This window comes from Salvelinus fontinalis, unplaced genomic scaffold, assembly GCF_029448725.1.
Source record: "Salvelinus fontinalis isolate EN_2023a unplaced genomic scaffold, ASM2944872v1 scaffold_0142, whole genome shotgun sequence".
Classification (NCBI taxonomy): domain Eukaryota; kingdom Metazoa; phylum Chordata; class Actinopteri; order Salmoniformes; family Salmonidae; genus Salvelinus; species Salvelinus fontinalis.
The window spans coordinates 140,646-166,590 of NW_026600351.1; the positions used below are offsets into that span (position 1 = coordinate 140,646).

The 25,945-nt window shown below is 48.7% G+C and overlaps 1 protein-coding gene across 3 annotated transcripts in view; it reads left to right on the forward strand.

Annotated features, from left to right (window-relative positions):
- Window positions 1-25,639, forward strand: part of LOC129843471 (serine/threonine-protein phosphatase with EF-hands 1-like) — a 58,457-nt gene extending 32,818 nt beyond the window's left edge. For all 3 annotated transcript variants that reach the window (XM_055912205.1, XM_055912204.1, XM_055912206.1), the window contains 8 exons: window positions 17,537-17,854; window positions 17,923-17,994; window positions 18,210-18,395; window positions 19,312-19,454; window positions 20,666-20,772; window positions 21,332-21,495; window positions 21,610-21,694; window positions 23,131-25,639. In XM_055912205.1, coding sequence (XP_055768180.1) covers window positions 17,537-17,854; window positions 17,923-17,994; window positions 18,210-18,395; window positions 19,312-19,454; window positions 20,666-20,772; window positions 21,332-21,495; window positions 21,610-21,694; window positions 23,131-23,330 — 1,275 coding nt within the window. In that variant the 3' untranslated portion in view covers window positions 23,331-25,639. The remainder of the gene's footprint in view (window positions 1-17,536; window positions 17,855-17,922; window positions 17,995-18,209; window positions 18,396-19,311; window positions 19,455-20,665; window positions 20,773-21,331; window positions 21,496-21,609; window positions 21,695-23,130) is intronic.
- The last annotated feature ends 306 nt before the right edge of the window (window positions 25,640-25,945 follow it).

The window sequence follows — 25,945 nt, forward strand, 5'->3', positions numbered from 1 at the left end:
AGGTCAGGTCCTGATACAGTAGGATGGAGGTGACTAGGAGCAGTAGACAGGTCAGGTACTGATACAGTAGGATGAATAGGAGCAGTAGACAGGTCAGGTCCTGATACAGTAGGATGACTAGGAGCAGTAGACAGGTCAGGTCCTGATACAGTAGGATGACTAGGAGCAGTAGACAGGTCAGGTCCTGATACAGTAGGATGACTAGGAGCAGTAGACAGGTCATTTCCTGATACAGTAGAATGACTAGGAGCAGTAGACAGGTCAGGTCCTGATACAGTAGGATGAATAGGAGCAGTAGACAGGTCAGGTCCTGATACAGTAGGATGGAGGTGACTAGGAGCAGTAGACAGGCCATGTCCTGATACAGTAGGATGACTAGGAGCAGTAGACAGGTCAGGTCCTGATACAGTAGGATGGAGGTGACTAGGAGCAGTAGACAGGTCAGTTCCTGATACAGTAGAATGACTAGGAGCAGTAGACAGGTCAGGTCCTGATACAGTAGGATGACTAGGAGCAGTAGACAGGTCAGGTCCTGATACAGTAGAATGACTAGGAGCAGTAGACAGGTCAGGTCCTGATACAGTAGGATGACTAGGAGCAGTAGACAGGTCAGGTCCTGATACAGTAGGATGGAGGTGACTAGGAGCAGTAGACAGGTCAGGTACTGATACAGTAGGATGAATAGGAGCAGTAGACAGGTCAGGTCCTGATACAGTAGGATGACTAGGAGCAGTAGACAGGTCAGGTCCTGATACAGTAGGATGACTAGGAGCAGTAGACAGGTCAGGTCCTGATACAGTAGGATGAATAGGAGCAGTAGACAGGTCTGGTCCTGATACAGTAGGATGACTAGGAGCAGTAGACAGGTCAGGTCCTGATACAGTAGGATGACTAGGAGCAGTAGACAGGTCAGGTACTGATACAGTAGGATGACTAGGAGCAGTAGACAGGTCAGGTCCTGATACAGTAGGATGAATAGGAGCAGTAGACAGGCCAGGTCCTGATACAGTAGGATGACTAGGAGCAGTAGACAGGTCAGTTCCTGATACAGTAGGATGACTAGGAGCAGTAGACAGGCCAGGTCCTGATACAGTAGGATGACTAGGAGCAGTAGACAGGTCAGGTCCTGATACAGTAGGATGGAGGTGACTAGGAGCAGTAGACCGGTCAGTTCCTGATACAGTAGGATGACTAGGAGCAGTAGACAGGTCAGTTCCTGATACAGTAGGATGAATAGGAGCAGTAGACAGGTCAGTTCCTGATACAGTAGGATGGTGGTGACTAGGAGCAGTAGACAGGTCAGTTCCTGATACAGTAGGATGACTAGGAGCAGTAGACAGGTCAGTTCCTGATACAGTAGGATGAATAGGAGCAGTAGACAGGTCAGTTCCTGATACAGTAGGATGAATAGGAGCAGTAGACAGGTCAGTTCCTGATACAGTAGGATGACTAGGAGCAGTAGACAGGTCAGTTCCTGATACAGTAGGATGGTGGTGACTAGGAGCAGTAGACAGGTCAGTTCCTGATACAGTAGGATGAATAGGAGCAGTAGACAGGTCAGTTCCTGATACAGTAGGATGACTAGGAGCAATAGACAGGTCAGTTCCTGATACAGTAGGATGACTAGGAGCAGTAGACAGGTCAGGTCCTGATACAGTAGGATGACTAGGAGCAGTAGACAGGTCAGTTCCTGATACAGTAGAATGACTAGGAGCAGTAGACAGGTCAGGTTCTGATACAGTAGGATGACTAGGAGCAGTAGTCAGGTCAGTTCCTGATACAGTAGAATGACTAGGAGCAGTAGACAGGTCAGGTCCTGATACAGTAGGATGAATAGGAGCAGTAGACAGGTCAGGTCCTGATACAGTAGGATGGAGGTGACTAGGAGCAGTAGACAGGCCATGTCCTGATACAGTAGGATGACTAGGAGCAGTAGACAGGTCAGGTCCTGATACAGTAGGATGGAGGTGACTAGGAGCAGTAGACAGGTCAGGTACTGATACAGTAGGATGAATAGGAGCAGTAGACAGGTCAGGTCCTGATACAGTAGGATGACTAGGAGCAGTAGACAGGTCAGGTCCTGATACAGTAGGATGACTAGGAGCAGTAGACAGGTCAGGTCCTGATACAGTAGGATGACTAGGAGCAGTAGACAGGTCAGTTCCTGATACAGTAGAATGACTAGGAGCAGTAGACAGGTCAGGTCCTGATACAGTAGGATGAATAGGAGCAGTAGACAGGTCAGGTCCTGATACAGTAGGATGGAGGTGACTAGGAGCAGTAGACAGGCCATGTCCTGATACAGTAGGATGACTAGGAGCAGTAGACAGGTCAGGTCCTGATACAGTAGGATGGAGGTGACTAGGAGCAGTAGACAGGTCAGGTACTGATACAGTAGGATGAATAGGAGCAGTAGACAGGTCAGGTCCTGATACAGTAGGATGACTAGGAGCAGTAGACAGGTCAGGTCCTGATACAGTAGGATGACTAGGAGCAGTAGACAGGTCAGGTCCTGATACAGTAGGATGACTAGGAGCAGTAGACAGGTCAGTTCCTGATACAGTAGAATGACTAGGAGCAGTAGACAGGTCAGGTCCTGATACAGTAGGATGACTAGGAGCAGTAGACAGGTCAGTTCCTGATACAGTAGAATGACTAGGAGCAGTAGACAGGTCAGGTCCTGATACAGTAGGATGACTAGGAGCAGTAGACAGGTCAGTTCCTGATACAGTAGAATGACTAGGAGCAGTAGACAGGTCAGGTCCTGATACAGTAGGATGACTAGGAGCAGTAGACAGGTCAGTTCCTGATACAGTAGAATGACTAGGAGCAGTAGACAGGTCAGGTCCTGATACAGTAGGATGACTAGGAGCAGTAGACAGGTCAGGTCCTGATACAGTAGGATGGAGGTGACTAGGAGCAGTAGACAGGTCAGGTACTGATACAGTAGGATGAATAGGAGCAGTAGACAGGTCAGGTCCTGATGCAGTAGGATGACTAGGAGCAGTAGACAGGTCAGGTCCTGATACAGTAGGATGACTAGGAGCAGTAGACAGGTCAGGTCCTGATACAGTAGGATGACTAGGAGCAGTAGACAGGTCAGTTCCTGATACAGTAGGATGACTAGGAGCAGTAGACAGGTCAGGTCCTGATACAGTAGGATGACTAGGAGCAGTAGACAGGTCAGGTACTGATACAGTAGGATGACTAGGAGCAGTAGACAGGTCAGGTCCTGATACAGTAGGATGAATAGGAGCAGTAGACAGGCCAGGTCCTGATACAGTAGGATGAATAGGAGCAGTAGACAGGCCAGGTCCTGATACAGTAGGATGACTAGGAGCAGTAGACAGGTCAGTTCCTGATACAGTAGGATGACTAGGAGCAGTAGACAGGCCAGGTCCTGATACAGTAGGATGACTAGGAGCAGTAGACAGGTCAGGTCCTGATACAGTAGGATGGAGGTGACTAGGAGCAGTAGACAGGTCAGTTCCTGATACAGTAGGATGACTAGGAGCAGTAGACAGGTCAGTTCCTGATGCAGTAGGATGAATAGGAGCAGTAGACAGGTCAGTTCCTGATACAGTAGGATGGTGGTGACTAGGAGCAGTAGACAGGTCAGTTCCTGATACAGTAGGATGACTAGGAGCAGTAGACAGGTCAGTTCCTGATACAGTAGGATGAATAGGAGCAGTAGACAGGTCAGTTCCTGATACAGTAGGATGAATAGGAGCAGTAGACAGGTCAGTTCCTGATACAGTAGGATGACTAGGAGCAGTAGACAGGTCAGTTCCTGATACAGTAGGATGGTGGTGACTAGGAGCAGTAGACAGGTCAGTTCCTGATACAGTAGGATGAATAGGAGCAGTAGACAGGTCAGTTCCTGATACAGTAGGATGACTAGGAGCAGTAGACAGGTCAGTTCCTGATACAGTAGGATGACTAGGAGCAGTAGACAGGTCAGGTCCTGATACAGTAGGATGAATAGGAGCAGTAGACAGGTCAGTTCCTGATACAGTAGGATGAATAGGAGCAGTAGACAGGTCAGTTCCTGATACAGTAGGATGACTAGGAGCAGTAGACAGGTCAGTTCCTGATACAGTAGGATGACTAGGAGCAGTAGACAGGTCAGTTCCTGATACAGTAGAATGACTAGGAGCAGTAGACAGGTCAGGTCCTGATACAGTAGGATGACTAGGAGCAGTAGACAGGTCAGGTCCTGATACAGTAGGATGACTAGGAGTAGTAGACAGGTCAGTTCCTGATACAGTATAATGACTAGGAGCAGTAGACAGGTCAGGTCCTGATACAGTAGGATGAATAGGAGCAGTAGACAGGTCAGGTCCTGATACAGTAGGATGGAGGTGACTAGGAGCAGTAGACAGGTCAGGTACTGATACAGTAGGATGAATAGGAGCAGTAGACAGGTCAGGTCCTGATACAGTAGGATGACTAGGAGCAGTAGACAGGTCAGGTCCTGATACAGTAGGATGACTAGGAGCAGTAGACAGGTCAGGTCCTGATACAGTAGGATGACTAGGAGCAGTAGACAGGTCAGTTCCTGATACAGTAGAATGACTAGGAGCAGTAGACAGGTCAGGTCCTGATACAGTAGGATGACTAGGAGCAGTAGACAGGTCAGTTCCTGATACAGTAGAATGACTAGGAGCAGTAGACAGGTCAGGTCCTGATACAGTAGGATGGAGGTGACTAGGAGCAGTAGACAGGTCAGGTACTGATACAGTAGGATGAATAGGAGCAGTAGACAGGTCAGGTCCTGATACAGTAGGATGACTAGGAGCAGTAGACAGGTCAGGTCCTGATACAGTAGGATGACTAGGAGCAGTAGACAGGTCAGGTCCTGATACAGTAGGATGAATAGGAGCAGTAGACAGGTCAGTTCCTGATACAGTAGGATGACTAGGAGCAGTAGACAGGTCAGGTCCTGATACAGTAGGATGACTAGGAGCAGTAGACAGGTCAGGTACTGATACAGTAGGATGACTAGGAGCAGTAGACAGGTCAGGTCCTGATACAGTAGGATGAATAGGAGCAGTAGACAGGCCAGGTCCTGATACAGTAGGATGACTAGGAGCAGTAGACAGGTCAGTTCCTGATACAGTAGAATGACTAGGAGCAGTAGACAGGCCAGGTCCTGATACAGTAGGATGACTAGGAGCAGTAGACAGGTCAGGTCCTGATACAGTAGGATGGAGGTGACTAGGAGCAGTAGACAGGTCAGTTCCTGATACAGTAGGATGACTAGGAGCAGTAGACAGGTCAGTTCCTGATACAGTAGGATGAATAGGAGCAGTAGACAGGTCAGTTCCTGATACAGTAGGATGGTGGTGACTAGGAGCAGTAGACAGGTCAGTTCCTGATACAGTAGGATGACTAGGAGCAGTAGACAGGTCAGTTCCTGATACAGTAGGATGAATAGGAGCAGTAGACAGGTCAGTTCCTGATACAGTAGGATGAATAGGAGCAGTAGACAGGTCAGTTCCTGATACAGTAGGATGACTAGGAGCAGTAGACAGGTCAGTTCCTGATACAGTAGGATGAATAGGAGCAGTAGACAGGTCAGTTCCTGATACAGTAGGATGAATAGGAGCAGTAGACAGGTCAGTTCCTGATACAGTAGGATAACTAGGAGCAGTAGACAGGTCAGTTCCTGATACAGTAGGATGACTAGGAGCAGTAGACAGGTCAGTTCCTGATACAGTAGGATGATTAGGAGCAGTAGACCGGTCAGGTCCTGATACAGTAGGATGATTAGGAGCAGTAGACAGGTCAGTTCCTGATACAGTAGAATGACTAGGAGCAGTAGACAGGTCAGGTCCTGATACAGTAGGATGACTAGGAGCAGTAGACAGGTCAGTTCCTGATACAGTAGAATGACTAGGAGCAGTAGACAGGTCAGGTCCTGATACAGTGGGATGACTAGGAGCAGTAGACAGGTCAGTTCCTGATACAGTAGAATGACTAGGAGCAGTAGACAGGTCAGGTCCTGATACAGTAGGATGACTAGGAGCAGTAGACAGGTCAGTTCCTGATACAGTAGAATGACTAGGAGCAGTAGACAGGTCAGGTCCTGATACAGTAGGATGACTAGGAGCAGTAGGCAGGTCAGGTCCTGATACAGTAGGATGAATAGGAGCAGTAGACAGGTCAGTTCCTGATACAGTAGAATGACTAGGAGCAGTAGACAGGTCAGGTCCTGATACAGTAGGATGACTAGGAGCAGTAGACAGGTCAGGTACTGATACAGTAGGATGACTAGGAGCAGTAGACAGGTCAGGTCCTGATACAGTAGGATGAATAGGAGCAGTAGACAGGCCAGGTCCTGATACAGTAGGATGACTAGGAGCAGTAGACAGGTCAGTTCCTGATACAGTAGGATGACTAGGAGCAGTAGACAGGCCAGGTCCTGATACAGTAGGATGACTAGGAGCAGTAGACAGGTCAGGTCCTGATACAGTAGGATGGAGGTGACTAGGAGCAGTAGACAGGTCAGTTCCTGATACAGTAGGATGACTAGGAGCAGTAGACAGGTCAGTTCCTGATACAGTAGGATGAATAGGAGCAGTAGACAGGTCAGTTCCTGATACAGTAGGATGGTGGTGACTAGGAGCAGTAGACAGGTCAGTTCCTGATACAGTAGGATGACTAGGAGCAGTAGACAGGTCAGTTCCTGATACAGTAGGATGGAGGTGACTAGGAGCAATAGACAGGTCAGTTCCTGATACAGTAGGATGAATAGGAGCAGTAGACAGGTCAGTTCCTGATACAGTAGGATGAATAGGAGCAGTAGACAGGTCAGTTCCTGATTCAGTATGATGACTAGGAGCAGTAGACAGGTCAGTTCCTGATACAGTAGGATGGTGGTGACTAGGAGCAGTAGTCAGGTCAGTTCCTGATACAGTAGGGTGAATAGGAGCAGTAGACAGGTCAGTTCCTGATACAGTAGGATGACTAGGAGCAGTAGACAGGTCAATTCCTGATACAGTAGGATGACTAGGAGCAGTAGACAGGTCAGGTCCTGATACAGTAGGATGGAGGTGACTAGGAGCAGTAGACAGGTCAGTTCCTGATACAGTAGGATGAATAGGAGCAGTAGACAGGTCAGGTCCTGATACAGTAGGATGACTAGGAGCAGTAGACAGGTCAGTTCCTGATACAGTAGGATGACTAGGAGCAGTAGACAGGTCATGTCCTGATACAGTAGGATGGAGGTGACTAGGAGCAGTAGACAGGTCATGTCCTGATACAGTAGGATGACTAGGAGCAGTAGACAGGTCATGTCCTGATACAGTAGGATGAATTGGAGCAGTAGACAGGTCAGGTCCTGATACAGTAGGATGGAGGTGACTAGGAGCAGTAGACAGGTCAGGTCCTGATACAGTAGGATGACTAGGAGCAGTAGACAGGTCAGTTCCTGATACAGTAGAATGACTAGGAGCAGTAGACAGGTCAGGTCCTGATACAGTAGGATGACTAGGAGCAGTAGACAGGTCAGGTCCTGATACAGTAGGATGACTAGGAGCAGTAGACAGGTCAGGTCCTGATACAGTAGGATGATTAGGAGCAGTAGACAGGTCAGTTCCTGATACAGTAGAATGACTAGGAGCAGTAGACAGGTCAGGTCCTGATACAGTAGGATGACTAGGAGCAGTAGACAGGTCAGTTCCTGATACAGTAGAATGACTAGGAGCAGTAGACAGGTCAGGTCCTGATACAGTGGGATGACTAGGAGCAGTAGACAGGTCAGTTCCTGATACAGTAGAATGACTAGGAGCAGTAGACAGGTCAGGTCCTGATACAGTAGGATGACTAGGAGCAGTAGACAGGTCAGTTCCTGATACAGTAGAATGACTAGGAGCAGTAGACAGGTCAGGTCCTGATACAGTAGGATGACTAGGAGCAGTAGACAGGTCAGGTCCTGATACAGTAGGATGAATAGGAGCAGTAGACAGGTCAGTTCCTGATACAGTAGGATGACTAGGAGCAGTAGACAGGCCAGGTCCTGATACAGTAGGATGACTAGGAGCAGTAGACAGGTCAGGTCCTGATACAGTAGGATGGAGGTGACTAGGAGCAGTAGACAGGTCAGTTCCTGATACAGTAGGATGACTAGGAGCAGTAGACAGGTCAGTTCCTGATACAGTAGGATGAATAGGAGCAGTAGACAGGTCAGTTCCTGATACAGTAGGATGGTGGTGACTAGGAGCAGTAGACAGGTCAGTTCCTGATACAGTAGGATGACTAGGAGCAGTAGACAGGTCAGTTCCTGATACAGTAGGATGGAGGTGACTAGGAGCAGTAGACAGGTCAGTTCCTGATACAGTAGGATGAATAGGAGCAGTAGACAGGTCAGTTCCTGATACAGTAGGATGAATAGGAGCAGTAGACAGGTCAGTTCCTGATACAGTATGATGACTAGGAGCAGTAGACAGGTCAGTTCCTGATACAGTAGGATGGTGGTGACTAGGAGCAGTAGTCAGGTCAGTTCCTGATACAGTAGGATGAATAGGAGCAGTAGACAGGTCAGTTCCTGATACAGTAGGATGACTAGGAGCAGTAGACAGGTCAATTCCTGATACAGTAGGATGACTAGGAGCAGTAGACAGGTCAGGTCCTGATACAGTAGGATGGAGGTGACTAGGAGCAGTAGACAGGTCAGTTCCTGATACAGTAGGATGAATAGGAGCAGTAGACAGGTCAGGTCCTGATACAGTAGGATGACTAGGAGCAGTAGACAGGTCAGTTCCTGATACAGTAGGATGACTAGGAGCAGTAGACAGGTCTTGTCCTGATACAGTAGGATGGAGGTGACTAGGAGCAGTAGACAGGTCATGTCCTGATACAGTAGGATGACTAGGAGCAGTAGACAGGTCATGTCCTGATACAGTAGGATGAATTGGAGCAGTAGACAGGTCAGGTCCTGATACAGTAGGATGGAGGTGACTAGGAGCAGTAGACAGGTCAGGTCCTGATACAGTAGGATGACTAGGAGCAGTAGACAGGTCAGTTCCTGATACAGTAGAATGACTAGGAGCAGTAGACAGGTCAGGTCCTGATACAGTAGGATGACTAGGAGCAGTAGACAGGTCAGTTCCTGATACAGTAGGATGACTAGGAGCAGTAGACAGGTCAGGTCCTGATACAGTAGGATGATTAGGAGCAGTAGACAGGTCAGTTCCTGATACAGTAGAATGACTAGGAGCAGTAGACAGGTCAGGTCCTGATACAGTAGGATGACTAGGAGCAGTAGACAGGTCAGTTCCTGATACAGTAGAATGACTAGGAGCAGTAGACAGGTCAGGTCCTGATACAGTGGGATGACTAGGAGCAGTAGACAGGTCAGTTCCTGATACAGTAGAATGACTAGGAGCAGTAGACAGGTCAGGTCCTGATACAGTAGGATGACTAGGAGCAGTAGACAGGTCAGTTCCTGATACAGTAGAATGACTACGAGCAGTAGACAGGTCAGGTCCTGATACAGTAGGATGACTAGGAGCAGTAGACAGGTCAGGTCCTGATACAGTAGGATGAATAGGAGCAGTAGACAGGTCAGTTCCTGATACAGTAGGATGACTAGGAGCAGTAGACAGGTCAGGTCCTGATACAGTAGGATGACTAGGAGCAGTAGACAGGTCAGTTCCTGATACAGTAGAATGACTAGGAGCAGTAGACAGGTCAGGTCCTGATACAGTGGGATGACTAGGAGCAGTAGACAGGTCAGTTCCTGATACAGTAGAATGACTAGGAGCAGTAGACAGGTCAGGTCCTGATACAGTAGGATGACTAGGAGCAGTAGACAGGTCAGTTCCTGATACAGTAGAATGACTAGGAGCAGTAGACAGGTCAGGTCCTGATACAGTAGGATGACTAGGAGCAGTAGACAGGTCAGGTCCTGATACAGTAGGATGAATAGGAGCAGTAGACAGGTCAGTTCCTGATACAGTAGGATGACTAGGAGCAGTAGACAGGCCAGGTCCTGATACAGTAGGATGACTAGGAGCAGTAGACAGGTCAGGTCCTGATACAGTAGGATGGAGGTGACTAGGAGCAGTAGACAGGTCAGTTCCTGATACAGTAGGATGACTAGGAGCAGTAGACAGGTCAGTTCCTGATACAGTAGGATGAATAGGAGCAGTAGACAGGTCAGTTCCTGATACAGTAGGATGGTGGTGACTAGGAGCAGTAGACAGGTCAGTTCCTGATACAGTAGGATGACTAGGAGCAGTAGACAGGTCAGTTCCTGATACAGTAGGATGGAGGTGACTAGGAGCAGTAGACAGGTCAGTTCCTGATACAGTAGGATGAATAGGAGCAGTGGACAGGTCAGTTCCTGATACAGTAGGATGAATAGGAGCAGTAGACAGGTCAGTTCCTGATACAGTATGATGACTAGGAGCAGTAGACAGGTCAGTTCCTGATACAGTAGGATGGTGGTGACTAGGAGCAGTAGTCAGGTCAGTTCCTGATACAGTAGGATGAATAGGAGCAGTAGACAGGTCAGTTCCTGATACAGTAGGATGACTAGGAGCAGTAGACAGGTCAATTCCTGATACAGTAGGATGACTAGGAGCAGTAGACAGGTCAGGTCCTGATACAGTAGGATGGAGGTGACTAGGAGCAGTAGACAGGTCAGTTCCTGATACAGTAGGATGAATAGGAGCAGTAGACAGGTCAGGTCCTGATACAGTAGGATGACTAGGAGCAGTAGACAGGTCAGTTCCTGATACAGTAGGATGACTAGGAGCAGTAGACAGGTCATGTCCTGATACAGTAGGATGGAGGTGACTAGGAGCAGTAGACAGGTCATGTCCTGATACAGTAGGATGACTAGGAGCAGTAGACAGGTCATGTCCTGATACAGTAGGATGAATTGGAGCAGTAGACAGGTCAGGTCCTGATACAGTAGGATGGAGGTGACTAGGAGCAGTAGACAGGTCAGGTCCTGATACAGTAGGATGACTAGGAGCAGTAGACAGGTCAGTTCCTGATACAGTAGAATGACTAGGAGCAGTAGACAGGTCAGGTCCTGATACAGTAGGATGACTAGGAGCAGTAGACAGGTCAGTTCCTGATACAGTAGGATGACTAGGAGCAGTAGACAGGTCAGGTCCTGATACAGTAGGATGATTAGGAGCAGTAGACAGGTCAGTTCCTGATACAGTAGAATGACTAGGAGCAGTAGACAGGTCAGGTCCTGATACAGTAGGATGACTAGGAGCAGTAGACAGGTCAGTTCCTGATACAGTAGAATGACTAGGAGCAGTAGACAGGTCAGGTCCTGATACAGTGGGATGACTAGGAGCAGTAGACAGGTCAGTTCCTGATACAGTAGAATGACTAGGAGCAGTAGACAGGTCAGGTCCTGATACAGTAGGATGACTAGGAGCAGTAGACAGGTCAGTTCCTGATACAGTAGAATGACTAGGAGCAGTAGACAGGTCAGGTCCTGATACAGTAGGATGACTAGGAGCAGTAGACAGGTCAGGTCCTGATACAGTAGGATGAATAGGAGCAGTAGACAGGTCAGTTCCTGATACAGTAGGATGACTAGGAGCAGTAGACAGGTCAGGTCCTGATACAGTAGGATGACTAGGAGCAGTAGACAGGTCAGGTACTGATACAGTAGGATGACTAGGAGCAGTAGACAGGTCAGGTCCTGATACAGTAGGATGAATAGGAGCAGTAGACAGGCCAGGTCCTGATACAGTAGGATGACTAGGAGCAGTAGACAGGTCAGTTCCTGATACAGTAGGATGACTAGGAGCAGTAGACAGGCCAGGTCCTGATACAGTAGGATGACTAGGAGCAGTAGACAGGTCAGGTCCTGATACAGTAGGATGGAGGTGACTAGGAGCAGTAGACAGGTCAGTTCCTGATACAGTAGGATGACTAGGAGCAGTAGACAGGTCAGTTCCTGATACAGTAGGATGAATAGGAGCAGTAGACAGGTCAGTTCCTGATACAGTAGGATGGTGGTGACTAGGAGCAGTAGACAGGTCAGTTCCTGATACAGTAGGATGACTAGGAGCAGTAGACAGGCCAGGTCCTGATACAGTAGGATGACTAGGAGCAGTAGACAGGTCAGGTCCTGATACAGTAGGATGGAGGTGACTAGGAGCAGTAGACAGGTCAGTTCCTGATACAGTAGGATGACTAGGAACAGTAGACAGGTCAGTTCCTGATACAGTAGGATGAATAGGAGCAGTAGACAGGTCAGTTCCTGATACAGTAGGATGGTGGTGACTAGGAGCAGTAGACAGGTCAGTTCCTGATACAGTAGGATGACTAGGAGCAGTAGACAGGTCAGTTCCTGATACAGTAGGATGGAGGTGACTAGGAGCAGTAGACAGGTCAGTTCCTGATACAGTAGGATGAATAGGAGCAGTAGACAGGTCAGTTCCTGATACAGTAGGATGAATAGGAGCAGTAGACAGGTCAGTTCCTGATACAGTATGATGACTAGGAACAGTAGACAGGTCAGTTCCTGATACAGTAGGATGGTGGTGACTAGGAGCAGTAGTCAGGTCAGTTCCTGATACAGTAGGATGAATAGGAGCAGTAGACAGGTCAGTTCATGATATAGTAGGATGACTAGGAGCAGTAGACAGGTCAATTCCTGATACAGTAGGATGACTAGGAGCAGTAGACACGTCAGGTCCTGATACAGTAGGATGGAGGTGACTAGGAGCAGTAGACAGGTCAGTTCCTGATACAGTAGGATGAATAGGAGCAGTAGACAGGTCAGGTCCTGATACAGTAGGATGACTAGGAGCAGTAGACAGGTCAGTTCCTGATACAGTAGGATGACTAGGAGCAGTAGACAGGTCATGTCCTGATACAGTAGGATGGAGGTGACTAGGAGCAGTAGACAGGTCATGTCCTGATACAGTAGGATGACTAGGAGCAGTAGACAGGTCATGTCCTGATACAGTAGGATGAATTGGAGCAGTAGACAGGTCAGGTCCTGATACAGTAGGATGGAGGTGACTAGGAGCAGTAGACAGGTCAGGTCCTGATACAGTAGGATGACTAGGAGCAGTAGACAGGTCAGGTCCTGATACAGTAGGATGGAGGTGACTAGGAGCAGTAGACAGGTCAGGTCCTGATACAGTAGGATGACTAGGAGCAGTAGACAGGTCAGGTCCTGATACAGTAGGATGACTAGGAGCAGTAGTCAGGTCAGGTCCTGATACAGTAGGATGGAGGTGACTAGGAGCAGTAGACAGGTCAGGTCCTGATACAGTAGGATGACTAGGAGCAGTAGACAGGTCAGGTCCTGATACAGTAGGATGGAGGTGGCTAGGAGCAGTAGACAGGTCAGGTCCTGATACAGTAGGATGACTAGGAGCAGTAGACAGGTCAGGTCCTGATACAGTAGGATGGAGGTGACTAGGAGCAGTAGACAGGTCAGGTCCTGATACAGTAGGATTGAGGTGACTAGGAGCAGTAGACAGGTCAGGTCCTGATACAGTAGGATGAATAGGAGCAGTAGACAGGTCAGGTCCTGATACAGTAGGATGGAGGTGACTAGGAGCAGTAGACAGGTCAGGTCCTGATACAGTAGGATGACTAGGAGCAGTAGACAGGTCATGTCCTGATACAGTAGGATGAATAGGAGCAGTAGACAGGTCAGGTCCTGATACAGTAGGATGGAGGTGACTAGGAGCAGTAGACAGGTCAGGTCCTGATACAGTAGGATGAATAGGAGCAGTAGACAGGTCAGGTCCTGATACAGTAGGATGGAGGTGACTAGGATCAGTAGTCAGGTCAGTTCCTGATACAGTAGGATGGAGGTGACTAGGAGCAGTAGACAGGTCAGGTACTGATATATTAGGATGACTAGGAGCAGTAGACAGGTCAGTTCCTGATACAGTAGGATGGAGGTGACTAGGAGCAGTAGACAGGTCAGGTCCTGATACAGTAGGATGACTAGGAGCAGTAGACAGGTCAGGTCCTGATACAGTAGGATGGAGGTGACTAGGAGCAGTAGACAGGTCAGGTCCTGATACAGTAGGATGACTAGGAGCAGTAGACAGGTCAGGTCCTGATACAGTAGAATGGAGGTGACTAGGAGCAGTAGACAGGTCAGGTCCTGATACAGTAGGATGGAGGTGACTAGGAGCAGTAGACAGGTCAGGTCCTGATACAGTAGGATGGAGGTGACTAGGAGCAGTAGACATGTCAGGTCCTGATACAGTAGGATGACTAGGAGCAGTAGTCAGGTCAGTTCCTGATACAGTAGGATGGAGGTGACTAGGAGCAGTAGACAGGTCAGGTCCTGATACAGTAGGGTGACTAGGAGCAGTAGACAGGTCAGGTCCTGATACAGTAGGATGACTAGGAGCAGTAGACAGGTCAGGTCCTGATACAGTAGGATGGAGGTGACTAGGAGCAGTAGACAGGTCAGGCCCTGATACAGTTGGGTGACTAGGAGCAGTAGACAGGTCAGGTCCTGATACAGTAGGGTGACTAGGAGCAGTAGACAGGTCAGTTCCTGATACAGTAGGATGGAGGTGACTAGGAGCAGTAGACAGGTCAGGTCCTGATACAGTAGAATGACTAGGAGCAGTAGACAGGTCAGTTCCTGATACAGTAGGATGGAGGTGACTAGGAGCAGTAGACAGGTCAGGTCCTGATACAGTAGGATGAATAGGAGCAGTAGACAGGTCAGGTCCTGATACAGTAGGATGACTAGGAGCAGTAGACAGGTCAGGTCCTGATACAGTAGGATGGAGGTGACTAGGAGCAGTAGACAGGTCAGGTCCTGATACAGTAGGATGGAGGTGACTAGGAGCAGTAGACAGGTCAGGTCCTGATACAGTAGGATGAATAGGAGCAGTAGACAGGTCAGGTCCTGATACAGTAGGATGACTAGGAGCAGTAGACAGGTCAGGTCCTGATACAGTAGGATGACTAGGAGCAGTAGACAGGTCAGGTCCTGATACAGTAGGATGGAGGTGACTAGGAGCAGTAGACAGGTCAGGTACTGATACAGTAGGATGACTAGGAGCAGTAGACAGGTCAGGTCCTGATACAGTAGGATGGAGGTGACTAGGAGAAGTAGACAGGTCAGGTACTGATACAGTAGGATGGAGGAGACTAGGAGCAGTAGACATGTCAGGTCCTGATACAGTAGGATGAATAGGAGCAGTAGACAGGTCAGGTCCTGATACAGTAGGATGGTGGTGACTAGGAGCAGTAGACAGGTCAGGTCCTTATACAGTAGGATGGAGGTGACTAGGAGCAGTAGACAGGTCAGGTCCTGATACAGTAGGATGAAGGTGACTAGGAGCAGTAGACAGGTCAGGTCCTGATACAGTAGGATGACTAGGAGCAGTAGACAGGTCAGGTCCTGATACAGTAGGATGACTAGGAGCAGTAGTCAGGTCAGTTCCTGATACAGTAGGATGACTAGGAGCAGTAGTCAGGTCAGTTCCTGATACAGTAGGATGACTAGAAGCAGTAGTCAGGTCAGGTCCTGATACAGTAGGATGGAGGTGACTAGGAGCAGTAGACAGGTCAGGTCCTGACACAGTAGGGTGGAGGTGACTAGGAGCAGTAGACAGGTCATGTTCTGATACAGTAGGATGACTAGGAGCAGTACACAGGTCAGGTCCTGATACAGTAGGATGGAGGTGACTAGGAGCAGTAGACAGGTCAGGTCCTGATACAGTAGGATGGAGGTGACTAGGAGCAGTAGACAGGTCAGGTCTTGATACAGTAGGATGACTAGGAGCAGTAGACAGGTCAGGTCCTGATACAGTAGGATGGAGGTGACTAGGAGCAGTAGTCAGGTCAGTTCCTGATACAGTAGGATGGAGGTGACTAGGAGCAGTAGACAGGTCAGGTCCTGATACAGTAGGATGGAGGTGACTAGGAGCAGTAGACAGGTCAGGTCCTGATACAGTAGGATGGAGGTGACTAGGAGCAGTAGACAGGTCAGGTCCTTATACAGTAGGATGACTAGGAGCAGTAGACAGGTCAGGTCCTGATACAGTAGGATGAATAGGAGCAGTAGACAGGTCAGGTCCTGATACAGTAGGATGACTAGGAGCAGTAGTCAGGTCAGTTCCTGATACAGTAGGATGGAGGTGACTAGGAGCAGTAGACAGGTCAGTACCTGATACAGTAGGATGACTAGGAGCAGTAGTTAGGTCAGTTCCTGATACAGTAGGATGGAGGTGACTAGGAGCAGTAGACAGGTCAGGTCCTGATACAGTAGGATGGAGGTGACTAGGAGCAGTAGACAGGTCAGGTCCTGATACAATAGGAAGGAGGTGACTAGGAGCAGTAGACAGGTCAGGTCCTGATACAGTAGGATGGAGGTGACTAGGAGCAGTAGACAGGTCAGGTCCTGATACAGTAGGATGGAAGTGACTAGGAGCAGTAGACAGGTCAGTCACTGATACAGTAGGATGACTAGGAGCAGTAGACAGGTCAGGTCCTGATACAGTAGGATTGAGGTGACTAGGAGCAGTAGACAGGTCATGTCCTGATACAGTAGAATGGAGGTGACTAGGAGCAGTAGACAGGTCATGTCCTGATACAGTAGAATGGAGGTGACTAGGAGCAGTAGACGGGTCAGTCACTGATACAGTAGGATGACTAGGAGCAGTAGACAGGTCAGTTCCTGATACAGTAGGATGGAGGTGACTAGGAGCAGTAGACAGGTCAGGTCCTGATACAGTAGGATGAATAGGAGCAGTAGACAGGTCAGGTCCTGATACAGTAGGATGGAGGTGACTAGGAGCAGTAGACAGGTCAGGTCCTTATACAGTAGGATGACTAGGAGCAGTAGACAGGTCAGGCCCTGATACAGTAGGATGGAGGTGACTAGGAGCAGTAGACATGTCAGGTCCTGATACAGTAGGATGACTAGGAGCAGTAGACAGGTCAGGTCCTGATACAGTAGGATGAATAGGAGCAGTAGACAGGTCAGGTCCTGATACAGTAGGATGGAGGTGACTAGGAGCAGTAGACAGGTCAGGTCCTGATACAGTAGGACGGAGGTGACTAGGAGCAGTAGTCAGGTCAGGTCCTGATACAGTAGGATGGAGGTGACTAGGAGCAGTAGACAGGTCAGGTCCTGATACAGTAGGATGGAGGCTACTAGGAGCAGTAGACAGGTCAGGTCCTGATACAGTAGGATGACTAGGAGCAGTAGACAGGTCAGGTCCTGATACAGTAGGATGGAGGTGACTAGGAGCAGTAGACAGGTCAGGTCCTGATACAGTAGGATGGAGGTGACTAGGAGCAGTAGACAGGTCAGGTCCTGATACAGTAGGGTGAATAGGAGCAGTAGACAGGTCAGGTCCTGATACAGTAGGATGACTAGGAGCAGTAGTCAGGTCAGTTCCTGATACAGTAGGATGACTAGGATCAGTAGACAGGTCAGGTCCTGACACAGTAGGATGTTCAGTATTACATTGTGTTGTTTTATTTTGTATATGTGTATTTTATTGACTATCAGCTGTAAAGTTTACCCCCAGGGATAATAAAGATTCTCTACTCTACTCAGGGCCAACCAGAGAGCCCCCGGTGTAGGAGCAGGGGCCAGCCAGAGAGTCCCCGGTGTAGGAGCAGGGGCCAGCCAGAGAGTCCCCGGTGTAGGAGCAGGGGCCAGCCAGAGAGTCCCCGGTGTAGGAGCAGGGGCCAGCCAGACAGCCCCCAGTGTAGGAGCAGGGGTCAGGACCATGGCAACACCCCCAAGAAGAGACGTCACCTCACCAGACAGGGCAGCTCCTCCTCTTCCTCCTCATCTTCGCTGTGCTCCCCCCGGGGGTCGTCCCGCCGCTGCCTTTCTCCCAGCATGCTGAGCCCCACCAACAACCTCCAGGTGTTCTTCCTAATGATAATAATAATAACCAATAATAATAACAATATTAATAATATTATTATTGTTAGGTGCCCTTCCTGGACTCCTTCACCGCCCTCCCCGTCCGTCAGCCACCCAGGGAGGAGTTGGAGTGGAAACAGGTGAGAGCAGAGCGCCACCTACAGGTTGGAGGCCAAACCGTGGTGGTTGGTTCGGTGGATCAAGAAGATTAGACTTGCAGAATTTGGCTTCCTGCTCTTTTTTCTTCCTAGTAAAGTTGATATATAGTTGAAACATTGTCTAACAGGAAGTTTTCCTATTCACAAATCCTGCATTCCGGTAGTAGTGACCATTCTGACTGTGTCTCATGTTGAAGGTAGTAGATTTGCTGTGGAGCGACCCGAAGAGCCAGCCAGGCTGCAGTCCCAACACCTTCAGGGGAGGAGGCAGTTACTTCGGGCCAGACGTGACCAGACGCCTGCTGGAGAGACACGGCATGACTCTGCTGATCAGATCACATGAGTGTAAACAGGAGGGCTACGAACTCTGCCACGACGGACAGGTGATCTGTTAGGCCTGCTTCTAATCTCCATTGAACAGGACTAGCTCTATAAGATATATGATAGTTAATATGTAGGACCCCCCCCCCCCCCCCCCCCCCCCACCATGGCTAGTAGACAACAGGACTAGTTCTATAAGATATATGATAGTTAATATGTAGGACCCCCCCCCCCCCCCCCCCCCCCCCCCCACCATGGCTAGTAGACAACAGGACTAGCTCTATAAGATATATGATAGTTAATATGTAGGACCCCCCCCCCCCCCTCATGGCTAGTAGACAACAGGACTAGTTCTATAAGATATATGATAGTTAATATGTAGGACCCCCCCCCCCCCCCCCCACCATGGCTAGTAGACAACAGGACTAGCTCTATAAGATATATGATTGTTAATATGTGTAGGACCCCCCCCCCCATCCCCCCCCCCTCATGGCTAGTAGACAGCAGGACTAGTTCTATAAGATATATGATAGTTAATATGTGTAGGAGCCCCCCCCCCCCCCCCATGGCTAGTAGACAACAGGACTAGCTCTATAAGATATATGATAGTTAATATGTGTAGGAGCCCCCCCCCCACCATGGCTAGTAGACAACAGGACTAGCTCTATAAGATATATGATAGTTAATATGTGTAGGAGCCCCCCCCCCCCCACCATGGCTAGTAGACAACAGGACTAGCTCTATAAGATATATGATAGTTAATGTGTCTGGGTCCACCCCCCACCATGGCTAATAGACAACAGGACTAGCTCTATAAGATATATGATAGTTAATGTGTCTGGGTCCACCCCCCACCATGGCTAGTAGACAGCAGGACTAGCTCTATAAGATATATGATAGTTAATGTGTCTGGGTCCACCCCCCATAGCTAGTAGACCACCTGGCTCTATAAGATCTAAGTGTATTTTGTTCTTTCAGGTGATCACCATTTTCTCTGCGTCTAACTACTATGAGGAGGGTAGTAACCGTGGAGCCTACATTAAGCTGGGCAGAGAGCTGGTCCCTCGCTTCTTCCAGTACCAGGTCAGCAGGAACACCAGGAAACTCACCCTGACTCAGAGGTAGGGGCTGGGGTGGAGGTGGAGGTAGGGGCTGGGGTGGAGGTGGAGGTAGGGGCTGGGGTGGAGGTAGGGGCTGGGGTGGAGGTGGAGGTAGGGGCTGGGGTGGAGGTAGGGGCTGGGGTGGAGGTAGGGGCTGAGGTGGAGGTAGGGGCCGGGGTAGAGGTAGGGGCTGAGGTGGAGGTGGAGGTAGGGGCTGGGGTGGAGGTGGAGGTAGGGGCTGGGGTGGAGGTGGAGGTAGGGGCTGGGGTGGAGGTGGAGGTAGGGGCTGGGGTGGAGGTGGAGGTAGGGGCTGGGGTGGAGGTGGAGGTAGGGGCCGGGTTGGAGGTGGAGATGGAGGTAGGGGCTGGGGTGGAGGTAGGGGCTGGGTTGGAGGTGGAGGTAGGGGCTGGGGTGAAGGTGGAGGTAGGGGCTCGGTTGGAGGTGGAGGTAGGGGGTGGACGTGGAGGTTGGGGTTGGAGGTGGAGGTAGGGGCTGGGGGTGGATGTGGATGTAGGGACTGGGAAGGAGTTTGGGGTGGAGGTGGAGGTGGAGGTAGGGGCTGGGTTGGAGGTTGTTGTAACTTTAATGTGTTACAGAGTTAATGTTTAAGTTAATTCATTGAGCTGTATCTAAAGATATTTCTTTACAGTTATTTACATATGTAATTGTATTGGTTAGTATTGAATTACGCTTTTGACTGCAAGTTCCAGAATGCCTTGCGACAGGAAGTAGAGAGTGAACGCGCTAGTTAAGTGCAATTAACAGGTGATTTTTTTGGCTCCTTTGCGCTAGCATCTTACTGGCATTGCTCTGTAGAATCTAAAGTTGTTAAATGTAACGTGATCAAGAATTATTACTAAAAGAAGCTTTCATATCAAACCCGACGTCCCGAGTCATTACTTTGAAGATAGTTATTCTATAGAGGTAGGGGCTGGGTCGGAGGTGGAGGTAGGGGCTGGGTTGGAGGTGGAGGTAGGGGCTGGGTCGGAGGTGGAGGTAGGGGCTGGGTCAGAGGTGGAGGTAGGGGCTGGGTCAGAGGTGGAGGTAGGGGCTGGGTCAGAGGTGGAGGTAGGGGCTGGGTCAGAGGTGGAGGTAGGGGCTGGGTCAGAGGTGGAGGTAGGGGCTGGGGATCACGGTTCCTACTGGTCTCTACATACAGAGCGTGACAATGAGTTGATTATCGTGTGTGTGTGTGTGTGTGTGTGTCCGTCCGTCCGTCCGTCCGCCCGCAGGGTGAATGTGGCAGAGGGTTCGGCTGTAAGGGCTGTACAGGAGAAGCTGTTTGCCCACCGCTCAGAACTCATGGCTGCCTTTCAGCAGTATGACACAAGTAACAGTGGTAAGATATGTTTGCAATAACACACACACACTGCCTGCCAGCTGTTAAAGAACACCACAAACTCCTATGACATAGTCATGTTCTGAGATGTGTAGCCACCTTCCATAAATACCACCTGGAACGCGCCCATCATTGTGTATAATTAGTGACTCTGTGCTGTGTCTGTTCCAGGCTATACCTCTGTCAGTTAGGTAGACTGTCTTTTCCAGGCTGTATCTCTGTCCGTCAGTGAGTTAGACTGTCTGTTCCAGGCTGTATCTCTGTCAGTGAGTTAGACTGTCTGTTCCAGGCTGTATCTCTGTCAGTGAGTTAGACTGTCTGTTCCAGGCTGTATCTCTGTCAGTGAGTTAGACTGTCTGTTCCAGGCTGTATCTCTGTCAGTGAGTTAGACTGTCTGTTCCAGGCTGTATCTCTGTCCGTCAGTGAGTTAGACTGTCTGTTCCAGGCTGTATCTCTGTCAGTGAGTTAGACTGTCTGTTCCAGGCTGTATCTCTGTCAGTGAGTTAGACTGTCTGTTCCAGGCTGTATCTCTGTCAGTGAGTTAGACTGTCTGTTCCAGGCTGTATCTCTGTCAGTGAGTGGGCCCTGGTGGTGGAGTCAGTCCTGAGACTGGACCTGCCCTGGAGGACTCTGCGCCCGCGCCTGGCACGGCTGGCACCAGATGGCAGCATCGACTACCAGTCCTGCTTCGAGGACATGGGCCCGGGACAACCCATACCCCAGGTCAGAACCAGGAAGAGACTGATCGATCAATTGATTGATTTTATTTGGCAATCAATAAAGCTGTTGAATAAAGCTGCTCCTTTCACAAAAACTCTCTCTATGTGTTTTGTTCAGGTCACTCCAAACTTGGCTGAAACTCTTTACAGATATCGAACAGACCTTGAGATTATCTTCAACATCATGGACAAAGACCACTCTGGTACATGTTACTCTGATGATGACAATTACAGCTCCTAAGCCTGCTAGTTCACATCATGCTACGTTAACCATGAGCTATTACAGCTCCTAAGCCTGCTAGTTCACATCATGCTACGTTAACCATTAGCTATTACAGCTCCTAAGCCTGCTAGTTCACATCATGCTACGTTAACCTTTAGCTATTACAGCTCCTAAGCCTGCTAGTTCACATCATGCTACGTTAACCATGAGCTATTACAGCTCCTAAGCCTGCTAGTTCACATCATGCTACGTTAACCATTAGCTATTACAGCTCCTAAGCCTGCTAGTTCACATCATGCTACGTTAACCATTAGCTATTACAGCTCCTAAGCCTGCTAGTTCACATCATGCTACGTTAACCATTATCTAGTACAGCTCCTAAGCCTGCTAGTTCACATCATGCTACGTTAACCATTAGCTATTACAGCTCCTAAGCCTGCTAGTTCACATCATGCTACGTTAACCATGAGCTATTACAGCTCCTAATCCTGCTAGTTCACATCATGCTACGTTAACCATTAGCTATTACAGCTCCTAAGCCTGCTAGTTAACATCATGCTGCGTTAACCATTAGCTATTACAGCTCCTAAGCCTGCTAGTTCACATCATGCTACGTTAACCATTAGCTATTACAGCTCCTAAGCCTGCTAGTTCACATCATGCTACGTTAACCATTAGCTATTACAGCTCCTAAGCCTGCTAGTTCACAGCATGCTACGTTAACCATTAGCTATTACAGCTCCTAAGCCTGCTAGTTCACATCATGCTACGTTAACCATTAGCTTATTACAGCTCCTAAGCCTGCTCGTTCACATCATGCTACGTTAACCATTAGCTATTACAGCTCCTAAGCCTGCTAGTTCACATCATGCTACATTAACCATTAGCTATTACAGCTCCTAAGCCTGCTAGTTCACATCATGCTACGTTAACCATTAGCTATTACAGCTCCTAAGCCTGCTAGTTCACATCATGCTACGTTAACCATGAGCTATTACAGCTCCTAAGCCTGCTAGTTCACATCATGCTACGTTAACCATTAGCTATTACAGCTCCTAAGCCTGCTAGTTCACATCATGCTACGTTAACCTTTAGCTATTACAGCTCCTAAGCCTGCTAGTTCACATCATGCTACGTTAACCATGAGCTATTACAGCTCCTAAGCCTGCTAGTTCACATCATGCTACGTTAACCATGAGCTATTACAGCTCCTAATCCTGCTAGTTCACATCATGCTACGTTAACCATTATCTAGTACAGCTCCTAAGCCTGCTAGTTCACATCATGCTACGTTAACCATTAGCTATTACAGCTCCTAAGCCTGCTAGTTCACATCATGCTACTTTAACTATTAGCTTGTTAGACAGAAAACCTTTTAGTATTTCTTAGTTTCTCTCACTGTCTCTCCCCATCCAGGTCAGATCTCCATCGAGGAGTTCCGTCAGACCTGGCGTCTGTTTAGTGCTCACCTGGGTGTGGAGGTGGATGATCGGGCCATAGATGAACTGGCTAAGAGTATAGACTTCAACAAGGATGGCAGCATCGACTTCAACGAGTTCCTAGAGGCCTTCAGGGTGGTGCACAAACTGGATGTTAAAGACCAACAGCAGGGCTGAGAGAAATCTTGTTGTAGACCTGAAGACTTACATTAGCTACCCGGGCAATGACTTGGCTTTAGCTCAGTGAGCCAACACTGGCAGCAGGGCTGAGAGAACTACAAAGACCAGCGGCCCGGTTGAGAGAACTACAAAGACCAGTGGCTACACAGACCAGCGGCTAGGCTGAGAGATCTACAAAGACCAGCAGCTAGGCTGATAGAACTACAAAGACCAGCAGCTATGCTGAGAGCGAACTACAAAGACCAGCAGCTATGCTGAGAGAGAACTACAAAGACCAGCAGCTAGGCTGAGAGAGAACTACAAAGACCAGCAGCTAGGCTGAGAGCGAACTACAAAGACCAGCAGCTATGCTGAGAGAGAACTACAAAGACCAGCAGCTATGCTGAGAGATCTACAAAGACCAGCAGCTATGCTGAGAGCGAACTACAAAGACCAGCAGCTATGCTGAGAGAGAACTACAAAGACCAGCAGCTATGCTGAGAGATCTACAAAGACCAGCAGCTATGCTGAGAGAGAACTACAAAGACCAGCAGCTATGCTGAGAGAGAACTACAAAGACCAGCAGCTATGCTGAGAGAGAACTACAAAGACCAGCAGCTATGCTGAGAGGTCTACAAAGACCAGCAGCTATGCTGAGAGGTCTACAAAGACCAGCAGCTAGGCTGAGAGGTCTACAAAGACCAGCAGCTAGGCTGAGAGGTCTACAAAGACCAGCAGCTAGGCTGAGAGAACACTACAAAGACCAGCAGCTATGCTGAGAGAGAACTACAAAGACCAGCAGCTATGCTGAGAGAGAACTACAAAGACCAGCAGCTATGCTGAGAGAGAACTACAAAGACCAGCAGCTATGCTGAGAGGTCTACAAAGACCAGCAGCTAGGCTGAGAGGTCTACAAAGACCAGCAGCTAGGCTGAGAGGTCTACAAAGACCAGCAGCTAGGCTGAGAGAACACTACAAAGACCAGCAGCTATGCTGAGAGAGAACTACAAAGACCAGCAGCTATGCTGAGAGAGAACTACAAAGACCAGCAGCTATGCTGAGAGAGAACTACAAAGACCAGCAGCTATGCTGAGAGAGAACTACAAAGACCAGCAGCTATGCTGAGAGAGAACTACAACGACCAGCAGCTATGCTGAGAGAAAACTACAACGACCAGCAGCTATGCTGAGAGAAAACTACAAAGACCAGCAGCTATGCTGAGAGAACTACAAAGACCAGCAGCTATGCTGATAGAACTACAAAGACCAGCAGCAGGCTTGAGGGGAGCCATGCTCCACTTGGCTTTAGCTCTGCAGGCTTAAACAGTCTTGTGGTCAACCATACACTCAGTGTAGCACATGCAGTTGTGTAACAGTATAACTTTAAACCGTCCCCTCGCCCCGACACGGGCGCGAACCAGGGACCCTCTGCACACATTAACAACAGTCACCCACGAAGCGTCGTTACCCATCGCTCCACAAAAGCCGCGGCCCTTGCAGAGCAAGGGGCAACACTACATCTAGGTTTCAGAGCAAGTAACGTAACTGATTGAAACGCTACTAGCGCGTACCCGCTAACTAGCTAGCCATTTCACATCCGTTACACTTGCATGAGTCAGGAATCTTGTAGATCGAGGAGGTGTGGTCTCCCTTCTCCCTGTGGTGTAGAACATGTCTCAGAGGAGAACACACTACTCTCACCAGCTACTGATATATGGAGACGGACCAACACACGTGAGGTTTCTACAGACAAAGCAGACAAGAGCTCCCCGCGGCATGTCCTAGCTCTGCTCTGCAGACGAACAGCACTGTGCCCCATCTTTTCTAGGTCTGAGACAGGGCTGTAACTCTGAGACCAGACTGCTACATCCTCTCTTCAGGGTTAAAGGTCCAATGCAGACGTTTTTATTTGAAATAAATCTCGATATTAAATCATTTCTGGGTAAGTACCTTACTGTGATTGTTTTCATTAAAATGGTCAAAAAGAAACTGAAATAGCTTCTTAGCAAAGAGCCTTTTCTCAAGCAAGAATGTATCTGACTGTCTGGGAGTGGTCTGGAAAACTGCAAATGATCTGTTATTGGCAGAGAGGTTTCGACGTCTTTCTTATTGTTCGATTAGCCCATTTACCTCCTGGTGATGTCACTAGGCAGGCCAAAACCATCCCACCAGAACAGGCTGACATGTATTTTTACACACCTCTTCCACTTAAGAGGTCATTATCGTAGTTTTCTAAATTGAACAGTATTATTCCAACCTCATAAACGCAGCATGTAAAGTGTTGGTCCCATGTTTCATGAAGCTGAAATAAACAATCCCACAAATGTTCCAAGCTTATTTCTCTAAAATTTTGTGCACAAATTTGTTTACATCCTTGTTTAAATCCCTGTTAGTTAGCATTTCTCCTTTGCCAAGATAATCCATCCACCTGATAGGTGTGGCATATCAAGAAGCTGATTAAACAGCATGAACATTACACAGGTGCACCTTGTGCTGGGGGACAATAAAAGGCCACTTTAGAATGTGCAGTTTTGTCACACAACACAGATGTCACAAGTTTTGTGGGAGCGTGTAATTGGCATGCTGACTGCAGGAATGTCCACCAGAGCTGACAGTCCATGATGCTGACATAAA